This window comes from Eschrichtius robustus, chromosome 18 (assembly GCF_028021215.1).
Source record: "Eschrichtius robustus isolate mEscRob2 chromosome 18, mEscRob2.pri, whole genome shotgun sequence".
NCBI classification, from domain to species: domain Eukaryota; kingdom Metazoa; phylum Chordata; class Mammalia; order Artiodactyla; family Eschrichtiidae; genus Eschrichtius; species Eschrichtius robustus.
Window position 1 is genome coordinate 3,831,719 of NC_090841.1, and position 27,837 is coordinate 3,859,555.

Genomic DNA, 27,837 nt, shown 5'->3' on the forward strand with positions numbered 1-27,837 from the left:
TTCAATGTAAAACATGAACATTTAATTACCTTTAAACAATATATGTAATAATGTACATGCTATACAATCCCAAACACACTGAACACAAATGCAATCTTATAAGACATATACACAACCTACTTTTTGCCAACATATACCCTGTAGGTCACTTGGGATGTTAGCTGATTTCTCAGCCCATGTGTGAGCATATAAACACACATATATATATGCCTCAAACTGAAGATTAAGATAATAAACCAAAGAGTTGAATATAAGAAGTCTGCCGTGGAAGATTCTAGAACCACAATCAGTAACTGGAACCAAGTAACAAGGCACAATAGCTTCCCTCTGTGGTCACAAAGCTGAAGTTTCTCGTCCCAGTGCTTAAATATGGAAATAGACATGGCTAAGTCACAAACTATATTTTATAGTGCATTTCCGTTACTGTTTAAAAAGAAGTATTTTTCTTATTACATAATGCATTACAGAAAAGCATTGGAAAAATAAATAGGATAAGCTCATACAATAAAGCCTTTTTTTCCATTTGAAAAAGTTATTTATGTTCAAAATTAATATAACAGATGTAGGTGTAATAAAAAGAAGCATAAGGGATCCTATGCAGATTTCTTAGTACCCTTGAATCGTATCTTGTGCCACCCATGTTAAACTGTCCATTTTAAAGCTAGCTGGGTGATACTGTCAACTGAAAGTCATTTTCTTTCTTTTCTTTTCTTTTTTTTTGGTGCTTTAATAATATGTACTAGTACAGAGAATAAAGTTATCAATAACATGGCAAAATGAAACTCTTCCTAGCATTTAAGTTTTTTTGTTAAACATTAACTTTGTAGTAGGCTATCCTTAATTTTCCTTTTTTCCTTTTTTCTTCTATGTTAACAGAGAAGAAAAAAATGTTTCACAGAGAAAAATTCATGCAACCAAGCAAAATCTAAACTATCCGTATTCCCTTTTTTTAACCCAAAAATTCTTGGGTAAATTGAAAGTTTATTCTAGGAAGAACAATTCATTGAGAGATAAAACAGTTTAAAAATATACATATATGTACTATTCATTGTTTCTAAGAACAGTTTAGAGCTTTAGCTTCGTAAACTTACACAGTTATCAAAGGAATAAAGCCAACCACAAAATAAGAATCAACAGGATGCAGTAATCCATTCCTAAAAGACAGTCAAATGTGCGTACACATATACAGGAAATCAACAATGTAAGTTGTAAATAATAAGTCGTCAAATGTAGCACTAAACAAATTGTAACCAGAACAAAACCGTCAGTTTCGTTAATTTTGACCACGGAAGTGGGACCAGCCAAACATGAGCTTGGCAGTGTCCTTCGACCACCATTTTGTTTCCACAGGGGCACGGCAGCATGCAGCTCCTGCGGGGACCAGAGCAGCTGCTCACAAGTACAACCGGACTGACCAAGGGAAACACAGAACAAACCATCTTGCTCTAGGCTCTAAAACTGAAGAGTAATGTAATGAATAAACTGAGATTTTAAGGCCTTCTTAGAAATATTTTTCATGGCACTTCAACAATAAACACCACTAATAGGCAAAATTTGCAAATATTCATAGTTACATACTTACATAATTGAAAGTACATGCCATGTCAATTATTAAGTAAGGAACCACTTTGTCAGTTTTGTTTTCTGGCCATCAAATTATACTTATGGAAGGCTATTCCTGTTTGGCTGTAATTAACATGTAAATCACAGACACGTCAGTTCACTAGTGTACAGTACAAACTGCATCTGGAGTAAACTGGCCAGTACCACCTGCTTCTTAAAGAGCTGAAGGTCATTCATTTCTTGCTAGAAATGCAGCTAAACTGCCTTCTCTCACAAAAGCAGTTAGCATCCTGACTTCAACTATCAACCTACTGGTAAACTCTAAGATCATCATTAGGCAAATTCCTTGGGTCACGCACACAGACCATCCTCACAATAAACCACTTCTCGCACCGCAGGCAGCCAGAACACTCTCTCTGAGCCTAACACGTCATTCTGGCCACGCCATACTCTGAGCTGACCACAGCAGGCTCCGCTTTGGAAAACTCGTCCGCGTACTCGCTGTAGCGGTTATCTGCGGGGCTGCTGCCCTCTACAGTTCGGAGAGCATCTTTCACAGGCAGCAGAGTCTGCTCCTTGAGACACAAGGAGGTTTTGAGGGCAGGTGATTCAGGACGAACTGATTTTAACAATTCCTTGGTGAGAACTCCATCTGTCTGCTTATTTTTATGTTGCTTAATTTGCTAGAAACAAATCCAAATTTGAAAAAAATTACAAACTGTACACGCTACATGTTCAATATATGCTAGATGAAAGTCGACAAAAATCGAGCTTTTGCAAATGTTCTCTTTATGTATGATGCAAAATTAAATCTCAAAAAATTAAAATCTAGTGTAGGTGAGACATGGTTGAGAATCCTAATTGTTTACAACTTTTGTGATGGAAAACATATTTGACAGAAGATCACTAGGCCTTCGTATTTGAAAAGCACATACATTTCCTAGAAAGTATAAAAAGTAAACATTTTATAATGAAAGAAATACATATGTGAGACAGTCACCCTGAAATCACAGCTATATAATGTAACAAACACACACTCATTTAGTTGAAGGTGTGAGGGCCTGAAGAGCTTTCTTAGGTGGTTTTCCTACAATGGTTTGGTAGGTGAGCACGACAGGCTATAGAATACAACAGAATTTTTTTGATTTTAACAGATTTTAAAAGGATTCTTTGGCAGAGTTCCACACTCTCCAGATCCTTGGACTGATCTCCAGACAACCTTCTTGTACCGTCTATATCTTGGGCTTGCCTCTCCTACAGGTCACTCAGGCAATCATGACCTCCTTATCTGAGAGGTGACCAGCAACACTCCTGTCTGAGAGGCAGACAGGATAGTCTCACTGAGTTATAACAGTTGGCCAGGATTTTTTAAAACATGTACTTACTGATCCTTTTTGTTACATATAATGGTAAAGAAACGTCTTAGGGTGGAGAAGGATTTCTTAAACAAGATATACAAAAAGGCATAAAACATAAAGACGATCAATTTGACTATATTAAAATTCACAGTATCTATATGAAACATACCATAAAGAAGATGGAAAAGACAAGAAAAGACTGGACAAAGCCATTGGTGATACATTTAACTAAATAAGAATTAGTGTGTGGTATATAAAGAATTCTTATAAATCAGTAAGAAAAAGGCAAATACGCCAACAGAAAAATGGTTTGAATAGGCCATTCGCAGAAAGGGAAAAGCCAAGTGGCCAAAACAAGCATGAAAAGTCATTCAACTTCACTCGTCGTGGAAATCCGAAACTGCAAATAACTGAAATGTCTAGCATAGCTGAATTGATGGACGGTGATACAGTCACACAAGAGAATACGATACAGTAGTTACTGATAAAACAGATGAATTAAAGCTACGTGTGTCAACGTGGATAAATTTCAAAACAATGTAGAGCAAAGTGAAGCATGGCAGTGTGACAGCCTTTGTATAGTTTTAAAAAGTGGTTTCTTAAGTGGAGTGAAGGGTACCTGGGCATTCGTGTTGTTTGCTGCCCTTTACGCCTTATACATAACTACTTTCTTTTGTATTTTTTCAATATATAATAAAAATAATATTTCAAATCATACACAACAATATTATGAATTGTTTGTGGATATAAACATATATAGAGGAAGTATAAAAATATGCACAGGAATGACTAACACCAGTTCAGCGCAGCAAGTGTAGCTGGGGAAGACTCAGTAGGGCTCACAGGGTCTGCAAATAGATCGATAGCGTGTCTTTCCTTCAAACAGAAACATGAAAGGTCTGAATCAAATACCGTAAATGTTAAAACCTCACAAAGCTAGGTGGTGAATACCCTGATATTTATTATATCTCTATTTCTCTATATATTATACTTCAAATAGTTCAATATGTTTTAAAATTCAGAGAAAGCGATTTAACTAACCTATTCAAAGCAGAGGAGACCTGATTTTGAAGCAAGCAGGAGTACTTCCAAGATTTCTATTGATATGTATTCTACATTGACACTGAGAGCACAAGAAAGGAAATAAACTAATTTAATATTCCAAATATATTACATTGGATACTTACAGATTCTAAGTCTTTAACATCTTTCTGTAACTGCTTATTTTGCTCGTTCATATTCATAATTATATTAAACACAGACTGCCTAGGATGCAATGTTCGATCAAATTGGTGGTACATGTTTCTCCAAAATCTTTATGACAAAAAAAGAAAAAAAAAATACTTCAATAAATTGTGTTGGAGAAAAACTGAGTATAAATACTTCAATAATGCCAGCTTACTTAAAATTGAAAGATACTGTATTTGGCTCCAAAACTGCCAATTTCTGAGATGTGGAACTGTAGAGAGGATTGAAGTACTTCTTCTGGTCATGCAAAAGAAACGGCCACAGGGAGTAAGTCTTCTCCTTTAACCTAATGTGATGAGAAAAACAGGAAGATCTTTCCCAGAAATGCTAATGCTCACTTTTATAAAGCAGGCAGTCATTTCCCACGTAGATTTAAGTTTTAGTTTTTGCTTCTATTCACAGTCTAGCCTCACCTCTGAATTCTTCACTTACACTGTTCATACTCTTCTGTATGTATGCTACACTTCAAAACAAATTTTAACTATTAACCCGAGAGTGTGAGGGGTACTCAGAGTGTACTCAGCCTCAGAAAGACAATAAAATCTTTACAATAAGACTCAGTTCTATATCATACTGTCAAGATAGTTTAAGTTCAACTATGATTTATGTTAGACCTCAGCTAAATAGGAAAGAAAGCCCATTTCAATCAACTGTCTTACTTGAGTTCTTCTCTTTCCTTCTGACAATTTCCAATAAAGTTTCCAAATTGGCATGAATGAATATGTTCATGGATCTGAAGAAGAAACGCTTCATTGAATTCGAAGGCTTGTGGAAACTGTTCAGTCAAATGCCACACACATTCCAAGAACTGAGTAAACACCGGTGAAACTTCCTTTGGGTCACCATCCAAATGGCCACACCTAACCCCCCAGAAAGTACAAGCTTTTGAAAATGTCACTGAAAGAGGTCAACTGTTTGGGTATTGTTAAATTTAAATACATATCCCCCCCCAAAAAAAATCCTAAAACATTGTTACATTGGCATTTAAAAAAAAAAAAACTGTCATGTTCTTATTGAAACAATTTACACCTATGAGTTTTTCAACCACAATTTTAAAGGGTCTGTTACATTCTAACTACTACAATGCAGACAAAAAGGAAGGTAATAAATTGCTATGAAAATTAACAAAAGTATCAGACTTGAAAAAAATGACAGAAAAAGAATTAAATTGGTCTTCATACAAAAAAACACCACTCTCACCTCCCATCAGACATGGGAGTTCATGAAGAACAGGAACATTCTGGTACTCTAAATTAGTTCTACTAACTTTACAAAGTACCTAAATGTATAACTGTGACTCACCTATCCGAATATTTATGTCCAAAGGAGATCCAATCTTTTTCTATTAAAACCTTAATGAGAAAAAGTAAAATCCATTTTGTAACCACCTTCAATTCTTTTTTTGTTTAGAATGGATTAAATCCTATTATCTTTAAAACAGCATTTACACTTTTAACTTATGGTGGCAAACAAAACGAAATTTTTAAAATTACAGGCAAAAGACAGCAAGAACCTGGGTTAGAGGTCGGCTTAACAAGGAGTGAAAACGATACATAAAAAGAAATACAGTAGTCTTGTGACTTAAACGTACTTCAGTTGCATTTATTACATTCTAAGTGAAAAGCGCATGTTATAAAACACTATTGCATTTACATTTTTTGTATGTATGATGATATATGCACAGAAAAAAGGTTAGGAAAATGCAAACCAGAAGGTTACCAGTGGTTACTGGGTGGCAAACTGGGGTGGATGTTTAAACCTTTTGGCTTACTTGTACGTTACTTCTGTAATACTTTAAAAAAGAAGGACGGTAAAGAAACCAATGAAAAGTTTATATTCAAATTCAAATGTTGATACGCAACCTCCTGAGTGCACTCTGTTTGCGGTTACAACTCTACTGAAATAATAGGTTTCTAATTATTTTCGGTCTAATCTAAACAACATTATCTTCTTAGTATTTACTATACTTTCTAATTTCATTATGTAATCACCAAGTACATTCTTTTCAATGTCAAAATTGCCACTTGTAGCTCCTCTGACTTTGTCTTAAATCTCTCTGGAAGGCCATGGCACGTGTGGGTAAAGATGCAGATTCTGGAGTCACACTGCACGGGCTCAAATCCCAGCTTCCCCACTTGCCCACCCGGCAACCTCGGGCACGTGGCCTGGGCTGTAGCCTCGGCTTCTACCGTGGGCCCTCTGCCATCCTTCCACACACCCACGTCCGAAGCTTAGCTCAACACCGTTCTCACTAAACTCGCTCCGCCGCTTCTCTCAGCACAGTTCGTCCTGGCGGCTGAGCCCCGAGCCTGGAAGCAACTGAGCCCCGAGCCTGGAAGCGATCCGAGAAGAGGCCTCTTTTCCTCCACCACACCCAGTCCGTGAACAACTCCTACTCCGCTGTCTCGCCCTCCCTGGAGGGGGCCCGTCACCCATTCCTCCATCCGCGTGGCACTGCCTTACTTCTGGCCCTCTTTTCTCTCCTAAGTCATCCTAACGGCTTCTGCGCGGGTCTCCCAGCCTCCATCCCCACCCCTCTGCCTTCCAGACACCATCTTTCTAAAAAGGTGCGCTCTGAGCATGTCCCCGTCTCCTGCGTTTAAAGCCTGCTGCTGGCTCTCACCACCCAGCACGGGGACGTCCAGGTGCCTGCCAGACTTCTCCTCCTCGGGCCCCAGCCCACCCCGCTCTCCTGCGCCAGCCTCACCCCTCGCACAGCCTGCACCCCACCCATCCCCACCGGCTGCGGTCACCTGCAGGAGCCACGCTTCAGTCCTCCCCGTTCCTCTAGCCTGGGAGGCCCCCACACGGTCGCCGGTCACTCACCGCACGCTTTCATCTGGACGCCCGGCAGACGGTGAAAGCCAAACGCGGCCAAGGGAACACCCCTATCTCACACGCTCAAGGCAAGCAGAACCTTACTTTATTAGAAGCCCTTGCATTTGGCCTGTCCCAGATGCAACATGCTGGCACCACGAAAACAATGGTGCTGAAAGGGGTCTGGCTGTGTTAAACCTTCCCCTGCTTTAAGACAGCACTGTGCTTCATAATTCTCAACTAATAAAAACTGCCTACCAGCTCTTCATTTATTTTACCTGCCCTGAGTTAAAACATAAATTGTGAAAACAGGAGTTAATCTGATCATGCTCATGCATTAAAAAGCACACAAAACCCAGGAGCCGGGGCTTTAGCGCCACAAAGCAGGAAATCTGCTCAACTCGAAAATTCATCTTCAGATTCAAAACATGCTCCCTAAAGTGTAGTTACAATTAACAAGTGAAGGTGTCTTAAATCGAAAGTTTCCTCTAGAATATAATTTATTAGTACTCTTATCTATGTCTTGTCTTACTACATTATTTACGTTTGTTAGATAAAAATGAGGGAGAACTACTGAATATTTCTACTGCAACATTTTTCAGGGGAAAAAAACCTTTTAATCTAAAACTTTTTGTCAAAGAGATGGCACAAGTGGAAATTAATCTAACTCAGAGTTTCTCAACCTCAGCAGTACTGACATTTTGGGCCAGGTAATCCTCTGTTGTAGGGACCGTCCTGTGAATTATAGGTTATTAGCAGCTGGGCCTCCACCAGCTGGATCCCAGGTACACCCTTTCCTTTAGTTCTAACAATCAAGATGACTCCTCGGGGGGACAAAATCACTCCTATTTGAGACCAGTGGTCTGGCCAAACAAGTCCTTACCATGAATCCTCTGATTGTCCTGTAGTAGGGATCCAATAAGAGAGAGCCCAGGGAACAGACCTGGGAAGTCCTGTCCCAGCCATCAGAGCAATGTACCAACACACTCGCATTTTCAACCATTATTGCCTGAAAAGAAAGACCACACACTTCGATTCTAGCAAAATCCATTTTAGGTAAATCAGTAAGTGCTACTTACTCAAAAACCAAAGTAGCAGGTATTGCATTATAAAGAAGAGCTAGGATTGCAATGATTATGTTGTCACAGTATAATCTCCAAGGAACCGGACAAAACACAAAGCGAACAAACAAAAAGCACAGACAAAAATGCTGTTTCAATGTGTCGGGGAATTTCTTTTGAAGTTCCTACATTAAGTGCTACATGATATTTTTAAAGTTCAAATTAAAGTGAACCTCATTAAAGAGGTAAAACATAATAAAAGTTATCTGGCAGGAAAGGATACCAGCACCCAACAGAATAAATCCATTCCTTCCCAACCAGTGAAAGCCCAGATCAAACATAAGTGAAGAAGGGTTACTTTGGCTAAGAAGATTGCAGCGTCCGTAACGGCTTTGATATGGCGCAGCCATCCTGCGTTCTCCAGACCCGAGTAGAAATCACTGACGGAAAGCCCTTTGGTACCGTTGACTGCAAGGGGAAAGACATTTCAGTTAGAAAGGAGCCTGAGTGCCCACTTCTATTCAAGAGACCCCTAGGGGAGCGAGGTGGGGAAGAAGAGAAGAGGACAAAATCAACAGGCAAGACTCTTTATACATGAACACATGCTATTAAAAGCTCAATAATGGAGTTTCAGGTACATTTTTCTGTCATTCCTCGTGCTTAAAAAAAAAAAAAAAATTGCTCCAATATCCTTTTTAAAAAAATTTTCAACACAAATGTGTAATTAAAAATAGTCTGAGATTTCAGGTTTTTAAATTCCACGCCAAGACTGGAAAGATAGCTTAATATTTAAATGGAACACTGTCATAAATTAATCTTCACTGTACTGACTAATCAAGAATATCTAACAATAGCAGTTTTTTGTAAAACCATTAGAATTATACTGTCTAATAAATATAGTAGCCACTACTGAAATATAGCTATTAAACACTTGAAATGTGGGTAGTCCACAGTAAGATGTAAGTATAAGAGACACACTAGCCAATTTCTAGGACTTAAAGGAAAAGAAGCAAACTATATCATTACTAATTTTTTATGCTGATTACATGTTAGCATGTTTTTAATATATTAGGTTAAGTATATTATTAAAATTAATTTCAACTGTTTTTTACTCTTCTGAACGTGACTACTAGAAAATTTTTAATTATATAATTTAAAATTTTATAATGTGACTAGCATTACATTTCTATGGGACAAAGCTGCCTAGAAGGTAAGCAATAATCATACCTTCCAATAATTTCTGAAGGCTGGACCGCATGACATGAATATTTTCAATTCCAACAAACTGAAATCTAATATTAGAATAGTTGTCTTCATTTTCATAACCTTTTCCAGCTGCTCTGTTGGCCATTGCATTCAGCTAAAATTTTAAATTTTAGAAATTTAGAGACAAATTGCTTTTATCTTTTAGTTTACAAAAATATCATGAAAACACTAAATAAACCACAATTTAGCTAGCAGAGTTTAAAGGAACTCATCAAAACTGAATATACTACCATTTTTTAATAAGTGAAAAGTGTCATATATGTTATTCACAGTACAGAAGGATCCTATAAAGTAACAAAATGATTGTTATATATAAGAATCAGATAAGAAGTTCCCCACATATAATTCATGAAACCAATTCACGTATGTATTTAGTCAGTTTTCCATATGTTTGTAATATTTTAAAATTTAAAAAAAGAAAGAAATGTCTCCTGTCCAAACCCTATATGATTCAGTGTTGAGCAGAGCTGGGGGGTTTTTACAGAATGAACTTAGAAGATTCATTTCAGAACAAGCCTGGAGCACTTGATCATTCAGAAAGCCACAGGGACCCTGAAAAATCACATCTGAAACATGCATCAGATTGTTCCAGGTCCTCCATATTCAAGGTTACTGGAAGCCCACACCGTATACGACACAGCATATGATGAGCTAGCCTGATACATCTCCAAGAATTGGGCCAAAAATAGCCCAGTTTCTAGGGAGAGAAGACTGCCTATAGGCCCACGGTCTTTGGTTATTAGATCAAATGCTATCAGAGGTTAAGATTTGGCATGTTTAATTCTTTCAGACTAGGATTTCATATGGTACACGTCATGATAATTTGCTAAATAGTCTTAAGAACTTGGATGAAACAGAACCTAAGTTGGAAGAAAAAGTTGCTTTTCATGCAGTAGATTGGGTCCCAGGTTGGTAAGAAGTATAGTTAAATTGTGTCTACTGACCCACTGGTCATTCAGCACCTGTGATGGCTAAGGCAAGAGTTAGGTGTTTAAATGCTTCCACATTATTACCACTTGAGTTTAAGTTTAACTAGGAAAATGAACCAATCAAAGAAAGATCTATTTTCTGTGTAGGAGCCAATTATATAAGTAAGAGATACGAGGGCCTGAGAAACAAATCACCCTCAGACCTCATGTTCAGAAAGTCTTACACTACAATCATCTTTTTATATCTAGTATTACCTAAAAATAGTTCTAAGCAATTAACCCACCCAGATTATACAAGGAAGTAAACTAAAATTTTTCTTACAAGAGGTATCACCAACACCCTTGAATTCTAAGAAAGTCTTTTTTTAAAACAAAAGAATATCAAATTATCAATTTCTAATTTTTAATACTTCTTAATTTATGCAAATTAATCTTATCTTCTGTTTTCTCCATTATCTTTTGTGAAATTGCATAATGATGAGAATTACTTCTAAAACAACTACCATTCCTTTCAACAAAGCTGCCTAAAATTGTGTTCTATATCGCTCACTCGCTTTTTCCCATCGCTTTCTCTTATTTTCTTATCATTCCAGATTTTTGAAGAAATTCTCACTATAATTCTGCCAATGTCCTTTTGTGTAGCCCACCAGCTCTGCATGCGATGCTATAATAAAAATTAAAAGTAATGTTAGCTATTACCATTGAGGATTTTAATTACTTTAGTTTCAGTATCTTACACGAACTGGTTGTTTAACTGTGTTTACAAAAAGAAAAAGGGATTCTAACATTTGTTCCAATGATAAAAATTTATCCTGACATTATAGATACCAAGCAGAACAACTATTTACTGTTCACTATTTATAATTCCCTAGTTCAATATTTCCTAAGTTAGCTCACTATCTATTTTCCTTATTTTCTTGGATATTCCAAATTACAGTCCATTATTTTAACAGCATTTTGCCAATTAAAAACTCCACCACACAAAGTAATAAGAATTTCTAATTTTCACAACACACACTATTCAGTATTTCTTCACAATAACATAAGGCTTACATATCATCTAGAGCTCCCAATATAAAATTCAGGTTTCCTAAATTTGTATATATATCAGAAGACATAAGAAATCACCACCTGGGTTATTGGGAAATTGATCTCCTAAGTTGGTATCCTTTAAAAGATTGATTTCCTTAGTATCATTAGCCTCGGTTAATTTACAACTAGGATGCAGATATGTTAAATATGGACGAAGTGATCAGTTCCCACTGACTGAATTAGCAGAGACAAGTGAACTGCCAGACCATACTAGACTTTAAGACACATACTCTGGGCCTGGTGTCCATGACATACATGTAGCGGTTGGCTGGGTTGGCTTTGCTGATGGCCTGAAGCAAGTGTTCATCCTCCAGGCACCGGGCACTGAATCCTGACAGTGGTTGACTACATCGACAAATGGCAGCCTAGTTTTAAAAAAAAGAGAGGAAACAGATTATCCAAAGATGTCTAAAACACGCCTCAAAGACATGCTTAAAGGAAAAAAACCCACAGTTAAAATCAAACGTGCAATCTATTTAAAAGTCAGGGAACTAAGATCCCGCATGCCTCACAGCACAGCCAAAAAAACAAAAACAAAACCAAAACAAAAACAGAAACCAAAACCAAAACAAAAAACAACAAAAAACGCTATAGCAAAAATAAAGGAGCCGGGAGATGGATTGGAGATAAGGTTGAGGGAATCTTCTAGAATGAGATAAAGAGGAGAGAAATTAGAGGGTATTAACTTCCTAGCATAGAAAGTTTATGCTAGGAAGCCCACTTGTCAACATACACACACAAAAGTACAAAGAAAATGAACACAAGAGAGGAAGCCACCAAAGAAATAGAGGGGCAATTTCCCAAAACTGAGTCCTGAGTTTCCAGGTAGAATTTAAAACAACATGCCAAGGCCTGAAATCACTGTGAAATTTCAGGACACTGGGGGAAAAGAAAATTCTAAAACCTTCTCAAGGAAAAAAATCAGGTCACAAAAGACTGCGAGTCAGAACTGGCATCCATCCCTCAAGTTACCAGCTGTAAGGACAGGAAAATGATTTGCCCTCTCTGAACCACAGCTTCCCCATTTGAAAGGTACAGGGAATACCCAGAGACTACCTTCTAAAGTTATATGAGGATCCCATGCGTATAAGGCATTAAATATGCAGTACCTCCTGGCCTTCTGTGGAGACCACAAAGGTAAATTGTACTGGGACAGGCAAGCCCATCACAGCATCTCAGTGAAGACTCCTCCACCTCTTCATACAGCAAAAATCCTTCTGATCTGAAGAGCTGACTATTAAAATGGGAGCCTGAAACACCCTTGGCTCTCTCCCTTTTCTCAATAGTTGGCTTTTCAAAACTATCTGGTTTCCCCCAAAACAAGCAGGATCAAGAGAACCACGGGAAAGGAAGAAGAATCTATCTGTTCACAAATCCTGTTATTTTCAAGTCACTACTAGAAGGAAGGAAGGAAGGAAAGGATGAGAGGGAGGGGAGGAAGATGACAAGTATGAAAGTTTCTGTGTTTCAGATAATTTTGTTTTAAAATTTCAAAAATGTACTCAAGGGAAAAGCCAGCATTTCTCTATCGGCAACACTGTAACAATGACCTCTAAATGTAAAAATGAGTGTTCTTTTGGACACAATCTGAAGAGGGGTTACACTCCATTTGTAAAATCAAAAGACAGCTTCCTACCTCCTTATTTTGATGATAGTAGGAAAGAACTGGGAACCTTCCCTTGCTCCGGAACTTGGAACTACCAACAATTATTGGTTTGCTTGCTATTCGGGGAACATAAAGTTCTCTGGGATAAGTTTCACAAATCTGTAAAAAATCAAATAAAATATAACCATTCTACTCATAGTTCAAAAACCAAGAGGTTAAAAATCACCTTTAAAAACCTCTAAAACTTATTAAATGCAAGAACAGTACTTGGCAGTACATAGACAAGTCGCTGCTATGACGGTCTCTGACCCTCCCCTCCAGTACGTTTTCTGAGCCCCTTACCTTGTAGTCTCGGTTGGCATCGGACAGCTGCCAGTTGGAATTCGGCAAGCCCATCCTCTTATACTCCTCTGCGAGGTCAACGAGTTGCCAACCTCGTAGCCTTTCTGAATCATTTTGTTTGGGATTATAAGAGAATGCATAGAGATCTTCATATTTTGCTATGGTATATAAAACACATGAATGTCAAAATGCAATTTATAGGACTTAATACACTACAAATGAAAGAAAGTTTTCAGTTTTATCCCTCCATTTTAAAAAAATCTTCAAATAGATAGCTAATACCTGAACATACTTGAACTTAATATTTTCTCAGTTCTTTGATGCAGATGATTATACCTAAAGGTACACATACTGATCTGAGATTCAATTTACACCATCAGCAAAAGCTAGTAAACAGTACAGACTCATACATTAAATACTCTACTGCAATATTTCCTTTTCTTAAAAGTAAAATTTTAAAGATACAAGTAGACACTTCCCACCCACCACTTTTCCCAAATGAGATGTAAAATGGAAGCCCACCGCCTTAATGGGAAGCTAGAGGCGGCACACAGAACCTGAGGTTGCATACACACCCCCGCAGGACAGTGTGCACCAAAATCGCCAAAGCTGCTCAGAGCTCCAGAGACCACCCGCTTCCGAACAAGGCCAAGCTCCAAAGTCACAGAGCCATCCCCGCTGTAAGGGCTGCCCTGGGGACAGTGGGACCAACGGCACAGGCTTCCAGGGTTAAGAGAGCAGAGTGCGCGTGGACCTGCTCCCAGACCACTGCGACCCAGGTGTTCAACACAGAGGAACATTCAGGAACCGGTGCGCTTTGCCTCCAGAGAGCGCTGTGGAGTCCAGCTCGTTGGTGTAGGGGCGTAAGATCCCAGGGGCATTAGCAGCGATGCGATCCCTCTCTAGGGCCATGTCGCCCTCACTGCCGCCTCCGCTGAAGCAGGGCTCACCCTCTCTTCCCTCTGCGCACCCCCCAGGCTCCACTCCCTCAGATGAAACGTACTAGCCCCGCTGCTACCGGAGGAGCCTGACCGTCCGTCCTCGACTTCTCGTTCAGGAATCAATTTCCAAGTCATGGCTCTCAGTTGTGGGATACCACTTAAAAAAAAAATAAGCTGTGCCACTGGTTATCAACTTTAAAGACATCCACATAAATCTATGGTTTTTTCAAGTCTGTACTACTATAAACGTTTTGCTCTTTCCTTATTATCCTTTCTTTCCTTATTATTACCCCTTCTTCTTACAATTCAGATCAGAAGTTTCTCATTATTTCTAGGCCAAACTTTTTGGAACAGAGTGCACAAGACCTTGAGTTAAGAGTACTTAAAGTACAAAATAACAATAATGAGATATTTTAAAAGTATCTTAGATAATCCATCTCATTTGAGCAAGTAAGCTTTGGTCCTGAAGAACAGTACCTTGTTTTGACAGCTGTAGCAAAGAGTTGTAAATATCGTGGCAGTCTCTTTCTCTGGGAACAATGAAATGCACAATCCGGAAGTTCTTGCACTGGATCACAAGAGGGCATCCAGAAGTCGTGAGAGCTAGTTTCTCCACCAAGGCAATATGGTGGTGCAGTATCTACAGCATGAGAAAACGTTTGACCATCATTATAAACAAGCACTAAGTATCTTACTCGCTTCCCAGAGTGCATAAATGTTAGAAACGCCCTCTTCAAATAAAGTCTCAAAGGTTATACACTACACACTCAAACTTAAACTTTTAAATGACCAAATGCTCAAGCCGGAAACACACCCTGATACTTCCCCATCGCTGCACGTGTTCCACACACCATCAGACCCCGAGAACGGCATCTCCTAAATACCTCTGCACCCTGTCTCCTTCTCTCCATCTCCACTGTCACGGCCCTAGTTGCAATGTCCCCACTGCTTCCCACCTGAATTACTGTAAAGAGCCTCCTGAATGCTCTCTCCACACCTACTCTTGACCCTCTCTAAGCCATTTTCTACAAGGCAGAGGAGGGACCGTTAAAAAACAATTAAATAGTTATCATATGATCCAGCAATCCCACTCCTAGGCATATACCCAGAAAAGATGAAACCTCTAATTCAAAAAGGTAACACGCCCCCCAATGTTCACTGCAGCACTATTTACAACAGCCAGGTCATGGAAGCAACCTAAATGCCCATTGACATATGAATGGACAAAGAAGATGTGGTACATATATACAATGGAATATTACCCAGCCATAAAAAGAATGAAGTAATGTCATTTGCAGCAACATGGACGGACCTAGAAATTATCATACTAAGCAAAGTAAGTCACAAAGAGAAAGACAAATATATCATATATCACTTATGTGTAGAATCTAAAATATGATACAAATCAACATATCTACAAAATAGAAACAGACTCACAGGCATAGAGAATAGACCTGTGGTTGCCAAGGGGTAGGGGGGAGGGGGAGGGAAGGAGTGGGAGTTTGGGATTAGTAGATGCAAACTAGTATATATAGGATAGAGAAACAACAAGGTCCTACTGCATAGCACAGGGAACTATATTCAATATCCTGTGATAAACCATAATGGAAAAGAATATGAAAAAGAATATATATGTGTGTAACTCAGTCACTTTGCTGTACAGCAGAAATTAATACAACATTGTAAATCAACTATACTTGAGGCTAGGGAAGTGGGAAATAACATGACTGGATGGCTCTTTTTTAATTGCTTTTTAAAAAATTTTATTTATAAAAATAAAGTAAAATAAAAAGCAATTATAAAAAAGCCACCTGGGGTGGGATAGGGAGGGTGGGAGGGAGACGCAAGAGGGAGGAGATATGGGGATATATGTATATGTATAGCTGATTCACTTTGTTATAAAGCAGAAACTAACACACCATTGTAAAGCGATTATACTCCAATAAAGATGTTAAAAAAAATAAAAAATAAAAGTAAATAAATAAACAATAAAAAAGCCACCTAGTCATGTTATTTCCTGCCTCCCTAGCCTCATTTCAGGTCCCTCGCCACAGCCCTAAGTTCTGGTGACAACAGCCTTCTTTTGGCTCTTCCAATGCACCAGCCTCCTTTACACAGCACTGCAGTGCTCCTACCTCTTCACCCAGGAACTTCTAGTGTTATTTCTGGCCTTTGCTTAAAATTCACCACCGAGAAAGAATGCCACTCCACATGACATCATTGTTTTATTAAAACAGGAGGGTAGGTGTGAACATGTGACTTTGAAAATTTTTTGGTTGAGACAGATAGCCAACGATTACAATTTTTTGTGCATATTCAAAATAAAACATGAGCTAGACCATGTCCAATAATATAATTACAGTAAACAGCACAGCAGAGGTCCTCCTTACCCAGGTTTCTTTCTGATGAGAGTCTATAAACAGCAGATGTGTGGCCGTGAGATACAGTGTTCCTGTTAACGACTTGTTGCTCGTACTGAATCGGTCAAGTAATTTCACTTGCTCAACCTGAAAAAGAGAAAGGTGTTATTTCTCATTTCAAAAGTCATATAAATTCTTTTTCTGTTATCCCAGCATTTAAATGTACATTTTCAAAATGTTTTCTCCTTCTGTTCAAAAACATGAGTTTATTTAAGATTGAAAGTTAAATTGCACATATCTTGGGGAACATATAAACCACCAACAATATAAGTATTATTAATATTTACAGTAACAAATATAACCAGTAGAGAAGAACTCTGTAAAAAAGGTAACATAAATATGGAAGGGAATGGGCTTCCCTGGTGGCGCAGTGGTTAAGAATCCGCCTGCCAATGCAGGGGACACGGGTTTGAGCCCTGGTCTGAGAAGATCCCACATGCCGCGGAGCAACCAAGCTCGTGCGCTACAACTGCTGAGCCTGCGCTCTAGAGCCCGCGAGCTACAACGACTGAGCCCGTGTGCCTAGAGCCCGTGCTCTGCAACAAGAGAAGCCACGGCAATGAGAAGCCCGTGCACTGCAACGAAGAGTAGCCCCCCGCTCGCCACAACTAGAGAAAGCCTGCGCACAGCAACGAAGACCCAACGCAGCCAAAAATAAAATAAATAAGTAAATGAATTTATTTTAAAAAAAATATGGAAGGGAACAGCAAGGATATGGTATAAATAAGCAAAAACGTTTTTTGTATCCAAGAGTCAATACCTTTTATTTAAAGCTGGCAAGTCAAGAAATAAATAAGGTTATTATCTAGAGTTAGGAAACTAAAATGCCAGAAAAAAATCAATCAGCAAACAGTTAATAGGTTGCAACCTACAACTTACTCTGCTCACCTCTGCACCCAGGACACTGTTCTGTGTCCAGCTCTGTGCTTTTACTCACCCCATTCTCCCTGCCAACAGTCTCTCCTGCTCAGCTAAGTGAGAGGCATTCTTCAGGGCCCACTGATGTCCTGTCTCTTAACAGGAAGCCTTCTCAGGAAATTAATTAATTACTAATGTCAGGTTTGTATTTCTTCCTGGCTCTGGACTCCCTTGCACAGATTATGTTGCATGTTGCTCCCTCGCCCTCTACAGCTGAGGCAGTGAGGTACACAGTACATCTTTATTGACAGTACATACACGGACACACACAGACACACACAGACACACACGGACACACACACACACACACACACACACACACACGGGTGCCACTGGAGAGCGGGGTTAGAGCTGGCCAAGAATGTGCAGGAGACCACTGTTTTGAAAAGACAGTATTTATTACTATTCATTCTTATGGGGGGGGAGTAAAATAACCATTACCAACTTAAAAACATTAATCCACAGCTACAGCAGCAGGTTGTAGACAGTTCTTTAAATTGTGTGTTTTCAAAACCACATAGCTAACCATTATCTCATTAATTCTATGCTTTGACCTCGTATATATTTTCTTTTCTCTTACTAAAACTGAAGGAAAAAATGCCCCCATTATGAAATTATGATTTCCAAAATAATCAGTAACTACCATTTAAAAGGCTAATCAGGGACTTCCCTGGTGGCACAGTGGTTAAGAATCCACTTGCCAAGGCAGGGGACACGGGTTCGATCCCTGGTCCGGGAAGATCCCACATGCCGCGGAGCAACTGAGCACATGCACCACAACTACTGAGCCCGCACACCTAGAGCCCGTGAGCCACAGCTACTGAAGCCTGCGCGCCTAGAGCCCATACTCCGCAACAAGAGAAGCCACCACAATAAGAAGCCTGCGCACCGCAACAAGAGTAGCCCCCGCTCGCCGCAACTAAAGAAAGCCTGCACGCAGCAATGAAGACCCAACGCAGCCAAAAGTAAATAATAAATAAATTTAAAAGAAATTAAAAAAAATAAATAAAAGGCTAATCAGCTCCTCCTCCAAGAAATTCAATGTCATAGTTTTTTTTTTACTTATAACAGTACCCATTCAAATAAGTTAAAATTTAAATGTAAAATTAAAATATTTGGTTTTTATACAAAACTTTATCTGCATGGGTAGGGCAGTGAATTGAGTTTTAACACCTTCCTCTGGAAACTTAGAGACATGATCTAACTTAATGTATTCTAGCTCCAGTCCGATAGCTGATTTGAGAGACAAAAACTGTCAGATCATCACACACTGTCCTTTAAGACAACAGGAAAACGTCCTTCTTACAAACCTGAATGAAGACTGGAAATCAACATCTATTTCATTGCTCAGGACCATTTCTTCCTTAAATAAAATTCTGACTTTATTATACCACATACTTCTCATCAAAACTTAAACACTGTTAAAACAATGGGATCAACCACTGTTGACTCGTTAACTGTATGAGGTTCGGCTGCAAGGAAAGTCCAGCCAACCAACAGCGATACCAGAAATATATACCTCACCTGTCTTATTTCCTGCAGCAATTAAAACAAAGTGTTAACCGCTCTAGAGAAAAGAGAACTGATGAATATATATGGAAATAAAGGTTATCATAAGGTATCAACTCTACTCAAGCAAACAATCTGTGCCAACATCACTCTGCAGCACTTCAGATACCCCCGGAGAAGAGAAAAAAGTGTACTGACAAGTAGTTTACAGAGGCGGGCCGGCAGGGGGTGGCGGGCTGATTTCATTACCATTGAATTAAACAGTAAGTTTGTTTTTTACAAAAAAGTCCACATGAAGGGTTTAAATCTGTGGATTTTAAAAAGATCATAAATATTTCTTGTTGTCCTCCAATCACAAGCCTTAAATAATAATTTCTCTACAAGGCACAAAACCGTGTACACACGATTCTCTACATGCAAAATGATCACACCCTCTTCATTTGGATCTTGACCCTCTCTTGCCCACCCCCTACTTGCTACTATTTCTCTTCAGGGCTCCATTCCCTATAGGCAATCTCAACCACTGTCACTGTTGTAGTCTGTATGTTAACGACTCCCAAAACCGAATGTCCAGCTCTGATCTCTCCTGAGTTCACACTGTCTGCTGCACACGTACACAACAAGAATTCCTGATGTAGTACTGAAGTCTTATCATATGCTCAGTACTACAATAAGTGTTTAAATGAATATACGTGACTTGTTTTAATGTTCACAACTCCCGTGTGGTAAGTACTATTACTATCCCCATGGAAACTGAGAGGTAGGTTAGGGAAATGTGCATCAGCTGGTAAGTGGAACAGCCCAGTCCTAACCCTACAGCATAGGTCTGATTCCCACCGCTCTACTCTGCTCTACTTGGACATCTTAAGGGGCATGTTAAGCACGCTGAGAATGAAACGGATTTCCCCTGACCTCGCACAAATATGTTCCTAATGCTGTATTTCTGATCTGAGTTAACGTTACTCCGTCCTCACCTAGTCACCTACGCTAGAAACCTCGGATCCATCCTATGACTTCTTGACCCCTAACATTCAGTGAATCACCAACTTCTACCAATTTTATGGTCTGAATATACATATACATTATTTTTTTTTTTTGGCTGCGCCGTGCAGCATGAGGAATCTTAGTGCTTAGTTCCCCAACCAGGGATCGAGCCTGCACCCCGAGTGGAAGCGAGGAGTCTTAACCACTGGATCACCAGGGACGTCCCATGGCCTAAATATTTTTAAATTCTGCCCCATCCACCATTATTCAAGTGTTCCCACATTATAATGAAAGTATCTGTGCAAAGGTCCATCTCTCCCACCAAGGCTGTAACATGTCCCAGGGCAAGGACTGTCTCTTATTTGCGTCTGAATACCTAATGGCTAGCATAGCACCGGACACAGGAAATGTTTGTTGAACTAGGGTGAACTGCCACAGAGAAATTCCCCACGGGGAGAAACAGAAGGTGCCCGAAATTTACCAGTGGTCTCTCTTGCTGAAGTCATCAAGGCATTTATTAAATAGAGTTCTTTATAACATTATACTGTTCCTCACTTCTCTCTGCCACCTTTTCCCTACAAAGTAGGTGAACGGTAGACACCCATTCAGTAACTTAGGAATGAACAAATCTAAAGCAAGTATACAAATGACTAACAGAGTGTACACTTACAGTTCAGTTCCTTTTTTTTTAAATAAAAGTGTGGACTCTCAGCCCTCTACCCCACTCCTCATTTCTTCCTCTAGGGCTGTACAATACTACATGCTTCTTTCTGGCTGGGTGTCTATCGAGATTGGAAATTCAGGTTGATAATCCTCTTCCTAATGCTTTAAGCCTACTTCTTGATTCCTCCTAATTTCTACATCCAAAATTTTCTGAAATTCCCTTGGTTAGAGCTTTAATTTGGGTTAAACATACAAGTTTCAAAGCCTAGCTGTTCATCTGAATCATCTCCGAAACTTGACAAAAGTACAAATCCCACCTCCCACCTCACTCCACAGAATCGTCTCAGGACACGGAGACCAAGAATCTGTATTTTTAAGAAACTCACCAGATTGTTCTTGTGCACCTGATATTCCTTCTAACGTTAACTCCAAATGAATCCCTCTTGCTCTTAACTCGCATTAGGTTCTGTTCCTTCTCTATCTTTGCACTCTCTCCCCAAACATTTAAGGCTCCGGCTTGCCTCATCCTCCCATATGTTAAAAGAGCTTCTTACAACTTTGGCCGTTTAAAATACACCACTGCGTTCCGTGTGCATGCACACACCCCACACACATCTTTGAAGAACCTGGGAAGAAGATGCACATAAATATACAGGAAGAGAGTTTGCTAATTCGCCCAAACATATACTGGCTATCAACTGGAGGTCAATCTGTCTGGGTCTCATTTTCTTTATCTGTAGAATAAAGACAATAATCTCACCCTCAAGGGCTGCAGAAAGGCTGGATAATAAATGTCAGGTACTTTACCCCAAGCAATAAAGTGCTCAAATAGATGTTTAAAAAATTACTATTGTTAGTAAGCTGATAAGCTAAGTCGAGCCCTGACAGTCCTCTGTATTAAACTACTGCCCAGTTAAGTTCAAACAGAGAAAGGAAGGAAGAGGTACATGGACTTCAAAAGCAAACGCACTATTCTAATGTGCTCTATTGGCAGAAAAATCTATGCTTTCCTAATGTAAGTGTCAAAAGCAAAGATCAACAAAATTTTCTTGACTAATCCAGAGAAAACACAGAACTCTCAATACAGGACAAAAAATGTAAAAGGGGAGACATAATATTTTCCCTGATGAAAAAGAAACACCCGTAAAGGTAGAGAAACTGCGGTAGGTAAAAGGACACCTGTGGAGGATTGTAAGCAGGGCAGTCTGTGCTCAGATGGGGGTTTTAAGATCTTTCCAACGGCAACGTGGAGAGAATGCTGCGCTGGGAAGAGTCGGCTAGCGCAGCAGCCAGGTGAGAGGCTGATGAAATAACCTAGGGGCGCCTGGGAGAGACACGACACGGGCCTGGAGGATAAAGAGGAAGCCCACCTGGGGACAATCACTAACTGATGTGAGAAGTAAAGGAGGAGAAACAGGGGCTTCTTAAGATGTTAGCTTGTCACTGGTGGCCATTCGCCAGGATAGAGGATCAAAGGAAATGCAAGTGTGGGGGGAAAGAGAGTCTATCTCAACTATAACAATTTGAGGATTATTCATGACCTTAGTAAATGGAGGATTATACTCAAATCAAGGCCATATAACAGAAAATCATTACATTTCTCCTTCCATATGGCAACCTCTATATGGATGTGACAGATAATAAATCTGAAATTATTCAAAAACATTTATTTACTACTTAAAGTTCTGGAAAATATAAAAGATGTTCTGAGAAAACACAGATTATTCCGTTCTTGGCTGAAAATCCTAAGATAAATTTTAAAAACACAGAAATCGGATCTTTTTCTTTGCTAAAATCATCAGCATACAAATTTCCAACCACAGACTTAGCCAGTTTCTCAACACCAACTGCTGCTTCTTATTTCCCCCCTTCACCGAGGAACTGAAAGTACTTTACAGATGTCGCTACAGATTTTTCCCAGTGTTTTCCTGGAAGTGTTTTCAGTCAGATATTTAGGCAGCACGTGTCTCTCTCCCCCCTCCCCTCCCCACCCTCTCTCTGTCATCACTAGCCCTGAGGAAATGCCAACACATCACTTTATGGGCCATTTAGGGGAACTGTGGCCAACTCTGGGCCTGCAATAAAAGGTGGCCTAACGGTCTCTACAGCAAGTTCACATTTCAGCTGACTACAAAGCTGGAAATGAAAAGCACAGGGAATCACACATACACAGAATCACATTCTGAAAATTCAGACACCTATCTGCACCTAAGAGGGATAAGCGGGCCTCTGGGACCAATGGCCTCCCCCAGTCAAAGTTCTGTGACCACCAGCTGTATGTACCCACTCTACAGCTACAGGCCGAGGCCAATGAAGCAGGAAACGCCCTGTCAAGGCCCCTCTGGCTCCGCGTGGTCCCTCCTGATAGCCAGGCACCCACCTGGGACTCCTGGAATCATTATTCCACACTCAGATCACTGACATCGTGCCAGGAATTAGCTATCAGAAAGAAAGAGCATCGGGAGGGATAAATTAGGAGTTTGGGATTAACATGTACACACTACTATATATAAAATAGATAACCAACAAGGACCTACTGTACAGCACAGGGAACTATACTCAATATTTTACAATAATCTATAAGGGGAAAGGATCTGAAAAAGAATACATATATATATTATATACACATATGTATAACTGAATCACTGTGCTGTACACCTGAAACTAAACGACACTGTAAATCAACCATACTCCAATTTAAATAAATAAATGAAAATAATAAAATTTTAAAAAAAGAAAGGGCATCACGTTGCCTTTGTGAAGTGGAAGGTAAGCATCAAAAGGGCAGAGGGTTTTTACCTTTTTTTGGCCATGTATTCCCCAGGACCGACGACAGAGTCTGGCTGCATAAATCACCAAACGGAACAGACCAGAAACCCAGGGGCACTTTCCAGCCCCAGCCTACTCTGCTCTCCTGCGGCACTGCACGGGCTGCACTCAGGGGTCACCAGCTCTGGAAGGGCGTCCCTAACCCCCTCTTTCCAGCTGTCCTCTCCCAGGCCCGGCCCGGCACCCTCCACAGGATTTACCACCATCCACCAGAGTATATATCTGACTCATTACTTTTGTTGATTGTTTTGTCTTCCCCAGCTAGAAAATGAGTTTTCAAAGGGCAGGGATTTTTGCGGTTGGTTCAGCGCCATTTCCTCAGTACCCAGAACAGTGCCTGGCCCTGAGAAAAGGAAGGAGCAGGAGGGCAGGGGGAAGCAAAGAAGGAAATGAGAACGGGCAGGGCTGTACCCGCCTACCTGGGACTCTCCTCTCCCCTCTGTCCCTAACACTCCTTCCCTGGCCCCTTCATGAGTATCCCCAGGGCTCGGCCTTCACACTCTTCTCCAGTCTCTGCCCGCTCTCCCGGCATAAACGCACCCTCAACGGAAAACCTCAGTGATCCCCTAAACGCCCGCAACTCCCGAGCCTACATCTCCGGGACACACCTTCTCCCTGACTCCAGACCCTCATGATCAGCCACCTGCTAGACACAGGGCTTGTCCATCCCTCCCTTCCCTGCCTGCTCACACCAACCCACCTCCCTCCTCTAATCTCCTGACCTGACGCAGGAGAGTGTGACAGCTAAGAGAACAGCACAGACCTGGATTCAAGTTCCCAGCTCCACCTCTTCCTTGGTGGAGCCAGCTGATTGAGCTGGGACAGGCTATTTCATTTGATCTCTGCAAGAGTCAGTCTTCCCAGCTGTACAAGGGGATAATATCAGTGGCAGTCAACGTAGCACTCTGCGTGGGGAGCATTCAGGTGCTCCTGAAAGTGTGCTGGCTCTTATTTCAAAGACAAAATATCATCGGTTTCCCCTTCTTCTTGATCCATTCTTAGTTTTGCACACCCTCCCTCTTCATGACGCATAACATATATTTGTACACACACACGTATGACTGATCTCACACTCTAATGACAAAAAGGCAGAGCAAGCCAGGAACAAACTGAGCATTACTTTGGAAATAACTCAATTTGAGTCCCAATGGGGTCAGATCTTCGTGGGATAGTCCATGCTTTAACCAGCTCTAGGAAGCAGTCTTTCATACACGGATAGCTGAGGAAAACATCCTTCCATTCCATTCTGTAAAGTTCCATTCACAGCAGAACAATACCATCGGCACCAACAAATGATGTCGGCCAAAGCACCGGAGCCTGGCGGGGAAAGGAGGAAGACACACAGCTCCCATTGTTTCTTGGCAAGACTCTCCTTATGGCAAAGTTAGAGCTCAGTGAGAGGCAGCAGCTACGCTCCTCATACATATAGCCTGGAAACGCACTTTCAAAACTGCAAATTCAGACTTGACATCTTTATTGACGCTGTACAGTTGTAAACCAAATGTGACCAAAACACGATGATACATCTGTTCCTGAATTTTAGAATTATAAAGCCATTTAATTAGTAGCCAACTAAAATATTTTATCTGATGTATCTCTGTTAGTAAGCAATAACTTTTAAAAGTGACTAAAAACAGTACAAGAAAACAATACCATATAAATACGATTTACTTATGTCAAGAAGAGGTTTGGGGAAGGAAAAGCTCTTAGAATTATTATTAAGATTTCTGAATTAATATTAATACATTTGAACAAAACAGATTGAAAGCAGAGAGATAATGGAAAAGTCACTATGTAGGCTATGGAGTTAGACAAACCTTGATTTAAATCTTGGCTCTACCCCCTCATGAGCTAAATGGGCACTCAAGCCGATTTCCTCATCTGTAAATGGAGATAATGTCCCAACTGGCAGCGTTAAGAAATTAGTGATAATTCTGTATAAATTAACATATTTGTGAACTGTAAATACTGTGAAATTATACTGTAGAGTTGGCTATACTGACATACAGTTGCTCAATAAATGGCAATTATTACTTTTCAAATACAGTGGTCTGAACAACACCAAACAAGTCACTAGTTACACAGCACTACTTACAGTCAATTCTTGATCGTGACTAAACTGCACAGAGTTCAAAACAGCTAAATAAACTGAAAGAAATTCGTTTTTCGTTTTCAAATACAATTACTTTTGCAACAAATTAACTGTCCAGGTGAAGGCTATGCATAATAGAAACAAAAATTTGGCTATGTTCAAATCAATCTTTTAAGAATAAGTTATAATTTAGGAAAATATTATAGTCTACACAACAATTCCCAGAATGCAGTGAGGGCCATGCCTGTCCTGCTCACTGCTGTGTGCCTGTACAGTGTCTGTAAAGGGCCTGACACATAACAGGTACCTAGTAAATATTTGTTTAATTGCAGTCTACATACAGCCACTTAAGAGAGCAGGAGTGGTCTAATGCTAGAAAAATAACCCAGAGTAATAAAGGAGCACAGCAGAAAATTAATCTTAATACGAAATAAGTCAGAAATCTTTCAGTCCTTAAAAAACATCATAAAAAGACCTTACTAAACCACCAGCATGGGCCCACTGTGAAAAGGTAAGACTAAATCAGAAAACTAAAGAAAAGTCCATCAACTGGTAGCTACAGAGGAACATCAGGCCAAATGAAAGTCACCAGAAAGAATCGTAAGGGAGTAAGGGAGGGCTGCTATGACTATAGAAATAAAAACAAAGATATATACTCATCATAAATTTCAGGTGGAAAGACTTAAAATAAGCCAAGGGAGCCTAAAGATTTTCGAACATTCTGTTCCCTCTTACCAATCCCGAGGAATGGGGTTTGTTCTAACTGATTAAACTCAGTTCACTTTTACTGTTTTCCTATTACATGCTCTGCACTGTAGCAAGCATGATGAAAGGTGCAAAGATGAGGTTTAATTTGGCACAAAAGGAAGTCACGTGCACACAGCTCCTATCTGTGTGCACAGATAGTACACAGACATCTGGAACCTGGGAACCAGGACCAGACCCTGATCTGATGCCTACGCTAGTCGTCTGCACCTTCTACTAGTTTGGTTATTTACTTAATCACCCTTCTATCTTCAAACTTTAAGCGGCAGCAACTTGAATTCTAGAGTTACTTTACCTTTCTTCTCTTAAAGACACAAAGAGACACTTTTTAAATGGGGTTACTTTCTAGCATCTTTAAATTTTATTAGATATAGTACGTGCCATGTTAAAAAAAAAGTTTTAATATAAATCCATGTGCACCTTAAAAAAGTTTGTGAAACATCTGAATGACATAGATCTCACGTCTTCCCTGGAACAAATGAAGAAGACGGATGTCTGCTCTTTCCCTAACTGAGCTATAACTTGAGGATGGGCAGCAACTGACCGATGGTTTCGGCAAAACCCGGAGAGTCAAGGTTCACAGTGGGTCCTCGTCCCGATTCTGTTAGGCTCCGCGAGGAGCTTAAAAGCATGCTATTCAGTTCTTCTGATCTCGACTTGTTTCCTGCCCTCCCAAAGTGGAAGCTGAACTTCAATGTCGTCGGTAGGGTAACTTGGCAATATTTTGAGGTCACTTCCTTCCGTGTTCACAATTGTACCAGAATCATAAGAATATGTGTTTATTCTCAAAGTAAATGCCTTTCACACACAAAACTGAAGCACGGGGTTTAATCAGCTCAGCTGGAGAGCATTTCCATCAGCCGTCCTCCGTAACTCGTCTGCCCAGTTGACTTGCCACTAAAGACACCCAAGTGTGAAGCGGAGCTGGAAACCCCAAATCCCGATGGAAGTGAGGTGGAGCCGAGCGCCAGTCCCAGCTCCCCCGACGCCTGCACCGAGCATCCGTGACCCGGGACCGCAGGACCCGAGCAGGGGAGGTGCACCGGCGCCCAGGTGTGTTCCGGGCTACCAGGCCGCAGCAGCCCCGACTCCGCCCGGGAAGCCGCAGCGCTGGGGGTCGGCCGCCGGCCCCACGGAACGGACCCCAGACCCTCCGCACCCAACGCCGAACGAGAACCCCGCCTCACGCCCGCCCAGGCCGCCCCGCGTCCCCGGCCCATCCGCCAGCCAACCGCGCCCCGCCGCCCCCGCCAGTTAAACCGCCCCGCGGCGAGCGGCCCTCCACGCGCCCACCTTGGTCGTACGGATGTGCTCCATCCCGAGGAACCGTCAGCCGGCAGCCGCAGCACCTGCGCACCATAGAGCGGTTGACCCGGGCCGCGCCGCCCCTGACCCGGCAGGCACCACCTCCAGCCGGCCGCGCCCACCGCGCAC

At 40.6% G+C, this 27,837-nt stretch overlaps 1 protein-coding gene across 2 annotated transcripts; it reads right to left on the reverse strand.

Annotated features, from left to right (window-relative positions):
- On the reverse strand, positions 1-27,824 carry MTMR6 (myotubularin related protein 6). Of its 2 annotated transcripts, XM_068526696.1 has the most exons (15): positions 27,697-27,824; positions 16,614-16,730; positions 14,701-14,863; positions 13,283-13,440; positions 12,971-13,099; positions 11,565-11,699; positions 10,793-10,906; positions 9,275-9,407; positions 8,406-8,515; positions 7,870-7,995; positions 5,472-5,521; positions 4,829-5,029; positions 4,324-4,455; positions 4,109-4,235; positions 1-2,246 (listed from the first exon to the last, which is right to left on the reverse strand). In XM_068526696.1, exons 1-15 carry the CDS (start codon positions 27,718-27,720, stop codon positions 1,986-1,988), a joined length of 1,980 nt encoding a protein of 659 aa, XP_068382797.1. In that variant the 5' UTR covers positions 27,721-27,824; the 3' UTR covers positions 1-1,985. The 2 variants fall into 2 exon arrangements, with proteins under 2 accessions (XP_068382797.1, XP_068382796.1); XM_068526695.1 differs by lacking the exon at positions 10,793-10,906.
- Positions 27,825-27,837: the final 13 nt, after the last annotated feature.